The sequence below is a fragment of the Protopterus annectens genome, chromosome 14.part0 (assembly GCF_019279795.1).
Source record: "Protopterus annectens isolate FY-2018-M chromosome 14.part0, PAN1.0, whole genome shotgun sequence".
In the NCBI taxonomy this organism is placed as follows: Eukaryota; Metazoa; Chordata; order Ceratodontiformes; family Protopteridae; genus Protopterus; species Protopterus annectens.
The window spans coordinates 460,565,418-460,576,884 of record NC_056748.1 but is presented as its reverse complement, the minus strand read 5'-3'; the positions used below and the strand labels follow the sequence as shown (position 1 = coordinate 460,576,884).

Genomic DNA, 11,467 nt, shown 5'->3' with positions numbered 1-11,467 from the left:
AACTATGCATTGGTGATGAAAACAAAAAAAGTGTTCTGAAAGCTGCAACATTGACACTCTCCCTTTAAGCTTAATGCAAGCCTAAGTACTAGGGTTTATGGTCTTCTGCCACATTCGGGCAGCAGTTTGTACTTTCTTACTCAAATAAACCTGGCTGAGGACTGCAATAGATATCAGTGCCGAAGCACAATTACATCCACTGTAGACATGCATGTAAACACCATCACTCCATAACAAAAAACACAATTAAAGGTTAGAAAGCAAACATTTAATTCACAAGTCTTTGTATTAGGGAGGGTACAGTATAATTTGCAACCAATAAGCTACTAATACTACACAGCTGTGCAAAGATATTTTTTCATAGTTTTGGCTAATGAAACTGGATAGCTGCTTCTTAGCTACTCCTACATCCTCCAAACAGCAACAATTAGTTTGGTAAGTTACCCTAAAGAAAAAAAAAAAAACTGTAAACTGCCCCAAAGCAGCTACTAAACCCATTTCCTTATAAACTATCTGACAAGTCATACCTCTTGACTGCTTCTACCTCCTCGGTTGTGTAGCTTTTAGCAGTATCACCACCAATCTCTCCATTGGCTGAGCAATTCTCTCCAGCTGATTTTCTGTGCCGAAGGTCTGCCTGGTCATTCTCTTGTGAATGGCTGTTGTTCTCAGTTGATTGTTGTTCATTCTGTATAAGGGTTTTGATCAAAGCTGCATAAAAGAATGAAATAAGGATAAAGAAGTTAAATCACAGTCCACTGTGCACTAGCAGATCATCATGTAGCCTACTGTTGTCTGTATTGTACCACTTTTGTAAGGCAGCTATGGAGTTTTGCCACAAGAATGCACCATACAGCCAGTGAAATCAGCACACTGCACACTCAGCTGAGTTTACTTTTTACACACATTCTTAAAGTGTGAAACAAAGTACCACGATGTTCGCACAAAAAAATGCATATTTTCTAAGCAGCAAAAATAATTACTTGTAGAGATTTAGTAAGACAGACTGCTCACTTCTGGATCCTTGTAACAGTAATCGAACTATAAAATGAGCTACTGCAAATGCACAGCATAAAAGTTCAGAAGTGTAATGTCACCATTCCATGACAAATGAGACAGTTTCTATACACATGTATCAAATTAATATTATTTTTGTTTGTGTAGCCAGATACATCAGAATTAACACACTGAATTGCAAATGATCAGGCAAAATTCTCTAATCAACCAATTGGGGGGGGGGGGGGGGTAAAATTTAAAAATTTTTTTTTTTTGTTACAAGAAGGGAAGCATCATATAACCTCCTCACACCCCCTGCTAATTATATACCAACTCAGAGACAGCAACATGGTAGGAAAGGGCAAATTCCCATATCTCCATTGTACAATCTTACACAGCAAAAAGCTGGTACACCAGATCAGAAGATTTTCTATTAGCAGTACCAACTTCTTTTCTGTTGGACAATATTAATTGTCAACCACTTATCTGTAACAGTTTTCTCAAACACAGTTGCACAGCAAACAATGAAAGTCTCCTGTAGTAGGCAGCTAATTAAGTACAGTCTGCAAGAAGTGGCATGAAGCATTGATTGAATACATGGCTTGTCAAATGTCGTTTTTGTGAAACAATTCGTCAACTACACTAACTGTTGAGGTAGGAAGAATTAAAAAGTGCATGACATGAAATGTAAAGTACAGTTGTGTACCTACCATAAATGTAGATGTTGGAGTGTGTGTTGCAGTCATTACTCTTGGGTTATCCTGCTGGCAGGCTACCCGCAGTCGGCCTGAATTCCAAAGTCCTGGTCCGGCGTCGGTTGCTGTCGCCTCTTCCCTGACATCAGTGCGCCAGGGGTATAAAGGATGCAGCCGACACCATTTTCTTCAGTTTTTCTTGCCCCAGATGTCAGGTGCCCCCAAAAGGGTAGGCTAAAAAAACATTGATTATAAAAGCATGCACTAAAATATACAATACCTTCATCTACAAGCAAATACACCAGATAGGTTATATAGGATAGAGAAGTACAGATAAGTCCCAGCAGAGAAAGGGGGATAGTGGGTGGGTAACCTGGACTGAAACAGTGAATACACTCGAACATCTACATTTATGGTAGGTACACAACTGTACTACGTTCATCGTGTTTCACTGTTGCAGTCATTACTCTTGGGTTGAATCCCAAAGCTGAGGATGGGTGGCTCGGCTAAATAGGATTAGGAGAGGCTATGAGGCCCTGCAGAACTGCAGTGGCAAAGCCTGCTCTGGATTTAGAGTAAAGAGGCAAGTGGTAGTGCTTTGTAAAAGTGTGCAATGAACACCAAGTTGCAGCCTCTAAGATGTCTTTGGTTGGTACTCCTCTGAGGAAGGCTGCTGAAGTGGCTGCTGCTCTGGTGGAGTGAGGCCTAATGCCTTAGGCACTGATTTGCCATGCTGTGAACAGCAGAAACGGATGCAGTGGCCTATCCATTTAGAAACTGTCTGTTTTGAGATAGCCTTTCCTTGTGATCCTGCAGTATATGACACTAAAAGTTGCTCAGTCTTTCTGAAAGCTTTAGTTCTGTCCAAGTAGAAGCGTAGCTGCCTGTGTATGTCCAAAGAATGCAGAATTTTCTCACCCTTGTTCTGTGGGTTTGGATAAAAGGTACGCAAGTGAATGGTTTGGTCGAGGGCCACACTGGACACCACCTTAGGCATAAATGTTGGGTTTGTCCTCAGAGAAACCCTGTCTGGATGAAAAATTATAGGTTCCACAGCCATGAGTGCTTGTAACTCCCAAGACTCGTCTTGCAGAGGTTATTGCTAGGAGCAGAAATGTTTTCCAGGATAAGAATTTTATATCAGCTGTTGAGGCTGGCTCAGAAGGAGGCAGTGTGAGTTTTTCCAAGACATAATTGAGGTCCCATGCCAGAATTGGTGCTCTCCTTGGAGGCCTGATGTTTTTGGTCCCTCTGAGGTACTGCCTTATTAAAGGATGAGAAAAGATAGGTGGTTCCGTATTGTAATGTGCTGAAATGGCAGAGGCATGAATCTTAATTGATGAAAAGGAAAGGCCTTTGTCCAGCATCTCAGTTAGGTATTGTAAAATCTGAGTTATATTTGGTACACACGTGTCAATGCCTTGTTCCTGGTTCCAAGCACAGAATCTCTTCCATTTTTCTGCATACGATTTTCTGGTACTGGGCCTCCTGGCCTTCAAGATTTTCTGGTACTGGGCCTCCTGGCCTCCAAGATAACATCCATAACAGCTTTTGAAAGAGGAGTGTTGTGAATGGCTACATTATCCGCCATGCTGCCAGCTTTAAGGTCCTGAGTTGGCTGTGCAGGATCTGATTGTTTTGTTGGGTCAGTAAGTGAGAAGTTTGAGGCAATACCCATGCTGGACCTTGAGACAAGCTCTTTAGGATTGGGTACCAGTGCTGGCGTGGCAAGTCTGGTGCAATCAGTATCATTTCTGGCTTCTCTTTGTCTGACCTTTAGGAGTACCCTGGGAAGGAGAGGCAGTGGAGGAAAGGCATATACTGTTAGATTTTTCCAGCTGAAGGATAGGGCGTCCACTCTCCATGCTTGTTTGTGATAAATCCTTGTGCAAAATCTCTGTAATTGGCAGTTGTGAGGGGAGGCAAATAGATCTATGTCTGGGCATCCCCATTTCCTTGTTATCATGCTGAAGACTTGTGGATCCAGTTTCCACTCGTGGGGATCCATGAGGTTTCTGCTTAGTTCGTCTGCCAACGTATTTGTTTTTCCTGGCAGGAATTGTGCTTGCAGGTGAACTTGATAAGTCAATTCTGTGTCCCATAAGGTCATTGCTTGTCTGTAGAGGGGGTAGGAATGTGTGCCTCCCTGCTTGTTTATGTACCACATGACCGTAGTATTGTCCATTTTTATCAGTAGCTGTCCTGGATTAAGTAGATCCTTGAAAGCTGTCAGGGCATTCTGAACAGCTAGCATCTCTTTTTGATTGATGTGAAGATGCATCTGGCTTGCAGGCCATGTGCCCTGAATACATTTTCCTGCCATATGGGCCCCCCAGGCATAATCTGATGCATCCGTTGTCAGTGTCTGTCTGGCTGTGGGTAAAGTGAATGGCAGACCCTGCCTGTAACCACCATCGAAACTCCTGTTCCGGGCAGGGAATGTGGGTAATTACTGTCTCCAGGCTGTGGCAATGCGGAGTCCAAACACTTTTTAGATACTATTGTAGTCTCCTCATATGCAGTTTGGCATATGGAATTAGTAGAATGCAGGATGCCATGAAGCCCAAGGCCTGCAGGATTTTCCTTGCAGATAACTGGGTCTTTGTTGCCATCTTTTTGAAGTAAGAAGTCAGTTGCCTTTGTTTGTCTGGCATGAGATAAGCCCATCTGGGCAGTTGTATTTAAGCTTGCACCCAGGAATATTATCTTTGGAGAGGGTACTAGGTTTTGATTTCTTTTCGTTTACTGTGTACCCTAGGCAAATTAGTAATCATTTTACAAATGCCAGATGCTTTAGAAGAATGTCTTTGTTCTGTGCTTGAATAAGGCAGTCTTCCAAGTAGGGATATATTTGAATTCCTCTTTGTCTGAAAAATGCAATTACTGGTGCCAGGCATTTTGTGAAGACCCTGGGCGCAGTAGATAAGCCAAAGGGCAGTGCAGAGAATTGGTAGTGCATTGACCCAGCTATGAATCTGAGGTTTCTTCTGCAAGATTGTCTGACTGGGAAATGCAAGAATGCCTCTTTTAGGTCCAAAGTTACGAGCCAAGCCTTCTTGCCCAGCATGGGCAGTAGCTGCTGTAGAGTCAACATCTTGAATTTTGGAACCTCCAGGAACGTATTTAGTATAGACAGGTCCAGTATTGGTCTCCAGGTTTTGTCCTTTCTGGGCACTAAGAAAAGTCTGGAGTAAAATCCTTGCCCCTGCTCTTGTTGTGGTACTTGTTCAATGGCCCTCATGTCCATGAGGGCTATACTTTGCTTTTGTGCCTCTGCCCATTGATTGCGTGGCAGGTCTGGTATACCTTTTGCCCTTGGTAGGGTGTGAAAATGGAACCTGTAGCCTTGGGACACTATGTTCAAGACCCATTTGTCTTGGGTTATCATTTGCCAATTTGGTGAAAAAAGTGCTAGTTTTCTCCCTAAGGGGGCTGCCAAAAGAAAAGTGCTTGGATCTGGCAGAGGAAAGTCATTGGGACCGTTTCCTGTAAGGTTGTGATTCGTCTTCTCCGCTTTTGGAGGTAGGAGCACCCCATTGTTTAGGCCTGTATGAGCCTTGGGGCTGAGATCTGCCTCTGGGACATCTGTATCTGCCTTTTTGTGGCCTGTCTGACACTGAAAAGGACCAATTTTTTGAAGGCCAGTTCCTGCTAAATCTGGTGGCTGTATCTGTAAGAAATCCTTAGCTGTCTGCATAGATTTCGCTTTATCCTCCATTTTCTTCAACACTTCTTCTGCTTTAGCACCAAACAAAGTATCATGCTGTAATGGAGCATCCATCAGGCAGATTCTGTTCCTTTAACCAAACATGCCTTCTAATAACAGAACCTACAACAGCAGCCCTGCAAGAGGCCTCCAGTGAATCATAACCACATTGCAAAGTATGTTTTCCCACTTGTTCAACTGCATGCAATAAATCCTGCATTTCCTTGTTCTCTGAACATTCTGAATTTGTCAACATTTTCTGTTTAAACAGTGGCAGTATTGCTGATATTTAAGCATATAAAACTGACAATTTAAAGCCCTTACAGCCAAGGTAGCAGAAGTGTAAACTTTTATCCCCATCTGTCCAGTGCCCTAGAATCTCTATCAGAGGGGACAGGGTTTTTTTTGCAGTGGAGGCTTTGACCCCTTTGGGACCCTGTGATACAGTTTCTGGGTCAGCAGCGGGGTTTTTATATAGGAATTTATGAGAATCTGGTACCCTGCAGTATCTGTCTGGCTTAGCAGGTGCAGGGGGTAGAGAGTCAGGGGACAGGCCGGACTCTGAAAATACATCTACAATGTCTAGAACAGGTGGAATAGCAAGGGATCTGTGCTGAGGAAGTAGCAGAAAGTCTGAGCCTTTTCTTAGATTCTGAGTAATCTTGGCTCTCCCAGTGGAAATGCTCCCTCATGGTATGCAGGGTTTCCCCAAAAGAATAATCCTCAGGAGGAGAGTCTGAAGGAATGGATTCTTCAGCATCAGAATCCTCATAGGGAGGAATAGAATAGTCCTGTTCAGAAGAGGAATCAGAGGAAATAGAAACCTGATCAGTAGAATCATATTCTGTGTCTTGCCTAGGCCTCTTATCAGGAGGGGGATGGGAACCCCTGATCAAAGTAATTACGTCTTCGGCCATTTTAAGCATCTGTTTTTTAGGCATGGAAGTCTGAGTAGGAGAATGCTGTACTTGTTTCTTTGTCTTTAGAGCTGCTTTAGTCTTTGAAGCTGAAGATGGTTTAACATATAACTGTGTAGGTCTGAAAACACCCTCAGAAGCAGATGCCTGCTCAGCGGCTCCGGACCCATCTGAGGGGATGATTTCCTAGTGTCCAATACCTTGAGTATCCAGAGGCCCTGTCGGCTCCATGTGGGAGTCGGAAGCAGCCTGTGGCTCTGAGGTAGCGGGCGCCAGGGGCTGCGAAAGTGCCTCATTGAGAACTGGCGACTGGCCTAACGGAGGCCCCGTCGTCGGTTTTGGACCTCGGATGCCTATCCTTTTCCTTGTCCTTGCGTTTTTTGTAAACTCCGGTCGTCGGCTGTTCCGACGGCATTATATAATTAAACCTTCGGCCAAGTAATGAAATGCAAAATCGAACCGACGCTTAATAGTGTGTTGGTTAAATCTAGCACAAAACCAACAGCTAGCAACGTCGTGGTCAGGGCCTAGGCAAGGAATACAGTAAGAGTGAAAATTCTTATGAGGTATTTGCTTCCCATAAGAAATACAATTGTTAACTTTTTCTGACATCAGTTCTGGAGCAAGAAAAAAAAGTTTCCCCAACGAGGTACTTAGCTTTAATGAAGACTTCGGTTCTGAAATTCGGATTTGAAAACCTCAGGAGTCGGCCGACCGGCACTTGTAAACTGCTTTTGCTTCGGGCACCGCGCGGCAAGAAAGACTGAATAAAATGGCGTCAGCTGCATCTTTTATACCCCTGGCACACTGAAGTCAGGGTAGAGGCGACTGCAACCAACGCCGGACCTGGACTTTTGGAATTCAGGCCGACTGCGGATAGCCTGCCAGCAGGATAACCCAAGAGTAATGACTGCAACAGTGAAACACGATGAACATCGTAAATGGGAGTTGGTACTAATGCTGAAACTTGTATTTATACTGAACATTTCAGCATTTGAGTGTGTGTGTGTGGTTTGGTACAGTAACAGCTAAGGAAGGGAATATTCATTAGCCCTGTGCTTGTATATTACTATGTGGGTGGGAGGGTACGCACAATACTAAGTGGCACTGTTACAGAATCATAAAAGTCTACTTCCAAACACATATGATGCATACATTATATATATATATATATATATATATATATATATATATATATATATATATATATACACATACACACACATACTGCAGATCAATACATCACTGTGTACCAACACAAAGACTAACACTACAGCTTGACTGCATACTTACTAGCCACTGAAATGCCTAATCTGACTGTTGAAGTGAGTGATGAATCAATTAGCAAATATTTTCAAAGAAGTACAAAAAGGAAAATAAAATACTCTACTGGATATGCAAAGATGCATTGTGCCTTCTTTGCCTATCAAGGGTTGCAGTAGAAATTAAGAAAATATGGGGAATGCATTCTTACAGTCAGGTACTCTCCTGTCAGTGCAATGATGTCTTTAATTCTGAAAACTGAATTTTTTAGCAGACAACTAAGTGAACGAACATTTTTGGAGAGTTCTGCCATGTTCATGATATAGACAGATAAAGCCCCGACTACACAGCATGTGACCAAAGTTTAAATAGTGGCTTAGGTGCCTGGAGGAGTTGACCAGAAATGATGGGAGTCAGCTGCCATTTTCATCTTGCCCATCCCAGGGGGATGGAAAAGGGTCTGGCTCACTGGCTTGTCACAATAGTGACATCTATCAGAAATTTAGCTAACCAAACCATCACTGATATGGTGCTTAGCACAAGTAAAGCTGAGGGGTATACAGTATATGGAGACATGCTTTCCCTCAGGAGATAGCAATACTGGGCTAAGAGGACCCACCAGGGGTACTCCAGGTGGGAAAAGGGTAGTCCACATCCAGGACAAGCAAGTTGGCTCATGCCCTACAACCCAAGACTTACCAAGAATCAGAAAGCCCGATCAAGATTCCAAGGTGGGAACAAATGGGCTGTAGGGCTCTTGCCCAGCCCAGAAATGTCTAGCTTCTGTGTGCCTGGAAAGAATAGGTCAGCAAGGTTCTGGTAGTAGAGCTATGAGACAGGAACTTGGTGACAGCATACAAAAAAGAACCTGTTTTTTTATTACAACAGCAGCCGTCTCCCTGATTATTACACTACAAACAGGCTGAAGGGGCACAGTCTTCTGCATGGAGATGCTGTAGGGGGAAGCAGAAAAAAACATATGTTCATAGGTTCATAGGTTTATACTAGGCTATCTGCCCTAAGGCATTTATAAGCCTAGCCCAAATTATTGTGGCTTACGCCACCCCTTATATGAAAAAATACTGTGCCCATTAGTTTGTTGTGCCTCTGTCCAGCAGTGACCCAGAGATGATTCCCGGGGTAAACCTACGATCTCCCATCCACAGGTCTAGATTTCTCTTGAACAGAGTCAGCGAGGTGCTCTGCCTCACATGGACCGGGATTTTATTCCACAGCATAGGGAGTCTCTGAGTGATAAATCTATCCCTCCAGCACGTCCTATTTATATCCGTGCTAAGGTTTAAGTCGCTTGCTCTAGTGGTTTTGGTGGATTTGGATTTTTGAGGTGGAGCATGTCCATTAATTCGGGTTGGACATGGCCTTGTATGTCAGGCACATGTCACCTCTGAGCAGGCGGTATGCGACTGAATAGAGCTGGAGTTTCTTCAATCTGGCAGCATATGACAGATTTTGGAGTCCCTTTATCCTTTTGGTGAGGAACTTTTGGGGTCTCTCCAATTGCTGCAGATGTCGGGTGAGATACATCCCGAATGGGGCATTGTACTTTCGATCATTGGTCTGATAAGTGAAGAGTACAGGGAACAATGACCTCACTAGATCTGGATGTGAATCCCTTCATGATCAGGTGGGCAATGTAGAAGGTCTTTCTAACCACTTTAGCAATGTGAGTGTCAAAGAAAGGCCACTGTCAACCTGGGTCCCCAGGTCCCTGATAACCTCTTCTGTGCTTAGTGGATTGCCACCTATATGGTAGCTTGGGGTTACCTTGTTTTTCCCGAAGGGTATGACTATACATTTTTGGCGTTTAACTTCAGGCCATGGCTCTGGCACCAGCTATCTGTTTCCGTGAGTCCCTTCTGAAGGATATCAGTGTCGATGCACTTTCCACTATGGCCCAGTTTGCAGTCATCTGCAAACTTTGTCAGCCAAAGTCCTCCCATGTTGGCATCTACTTCTGAGAAGTAGATGCCAAACAATAGGGGCCAAGGACCGAGCCCTGTGGGACACCACTTGTGACCGGCTTGGAGTCTGACACAGCGCCAGCAACTCTAACCCTGTGGGTTCTGTCCTTAAGCCAGTTTGCAACCCATCTTGTGACATATGGGTTTACATTTAAGCTGGTAAGTTTTCTACAATACCGAGGGGGTATTGTGTCGAAAGCCTTTGCAAGGTCAAGGTAGGCTGTATGGACTGCCTTTCCCTCATCAATGGCCTTGGTGACTATTTCAAGAAGTCGACCAAGTTCAAAAGGCATGATCTTCCCTTGACAAAGCCAAACTGGGTCGGGTCCAATGTCTGCAAGTCCCTATATCTTTGTTTATGAGCTCCATTATGATCCTCTCCATAGCTTTGCAGACTAGACTTGTTAAGCTTATGGGCGGTAATTACCAGGGTCCGTGAGGCGCCACCTTTGTGGAGTGGGACCACAGTTGCCGTCACGCCACTCCTTGGGCACGTATCCTGTGGTAAGGCTGAGATTAAACAGCTGCCTTATGTGCGGGTTTAATTCCTCATTTAGCTCGTGTAGCACACAGCCGGGGACACCATCCGGTCCCATTGATGCTGTGTTTTTAGCTTTAGAGAGCAGCTTTCACCTGCGCATTTGAGATGTCCGGGAGGCTACACTCGGCTGGGATAGTTATCTCTCCTTTAGGGGAGAGGGTGAAGTTTGCACTGAACCTGTCTGCCAGTATGTTGGCAATGTCTGTGGGTTCAGTGATTTTTGTATCATTTTGGACCAATTCTGAGCATATCTGTGAGTTTCCACCCAGGTTCCTAACATAGCTGAAAAAGGCCTTATGATTGTCCTTTGAATCCATGGCAATTTTTCTCTCAAAATTGGCCTTAGTTGATTTTATGAGTGCTCGTAATTTTTTACTAATAATGATCAGGGGTGACTTCCCTTTTATGGATTTTGTTCTATCATGTAATAGCTTTCTCCTCTTATTGTAAAGTTTGTTAATGGCTGGGGTCCACCAGACTGGACGTTTGCCCTTTGTGGAAAGAGTCTTGGTTTTATTTGGGATTGCCTGATCCATGCAGTCCTGGAGGTGTTCATAGAAGGCATTTGTAAGGGCTTCCGCAGCTTGGGTTGTGGTTTCCTCTGACTCAGGGGCCTTGAAGGATACCACACCAGTCTTGAGTAGTGTGAAGTTTGCTTTAGAGAAGTTCTTCACTATGGTCTTTTGTTTGGGGTGGGGGGATGTGGATTTCCAGTGAGATTAGTTTATGATCAGATCTCACCAATGAGGGATATACTTCGGTGTGGAGCATTTTGTCCCCATGTTTGTGACAATGAGATCTAGTATATTTTCTCCTCGTGGGAACAGTGACTAGCTGTTCCATGGCATTTGAATTTATGAACTCCAGGAACCGTTGGGCTAGAAAGTTAGGGCTTGAGTAATGTTCCCAGTCTATATTCGGGTAGTTGAAGTCACCCAATATGATGGTGTTTGGAGATACATTTATACCCTCCAGTGTCTTCAGGAAGGCTGTGTGGGGTTCCTGAGTTTGAGAGGGTGGCCTGTAGCATGCTACAATTTGTAGAGCAGTTTTGCCTATTGTTAGTTGCACCTGGATGGTTTCCGAGCTTCATGCGTTGCCACCAACCTGGAGGTGTGAGTATCCTTTATGAATATGGATACACCCCTCCTTTTGTGGAGTGGTCCGGGTTTTGGGGCGGGCATGATATGAGGTAAAACCTAATAGTGCCGGGGTGCTCTCAGGAGCCTTGAACCAGGTTTCAGTTACAGCACAGACATCGATGTTCTCCATACTGAGAAGGGCCTCGAGTGCGTGCATTTTGAGATTTAGACTTCTGGCATTGAGCAGCATTACCCTCAATTTCTTCCCATTTTTGTTTTCTAGGG

The 11,467-nt window shown here is 44.1% G+C and overlaps 1 protein-coding gene across 1 annotated transcript in view; it reads right to left on the bottom strand.

The window, feature by feature from the left end:
* The window catches only part of DNAJB12 (DnaJ heat shock protein family (Hsp40) member B12), a 1,115,823-nt gene that overhangs the window by 948,254 nt on the left and 156,102 nt on the right, over positions 1-11,467 (bottom strand). The window contains exon 2 of the mRNA XM_044056212.1: positions 528-711. Within this exon, the coding sequence (XP_043912147.1) occupies positions 528-711 (184 nt within the window). The remainder of the gene's footprint in view (positions 1-527; positions 712-11,467) is intronic.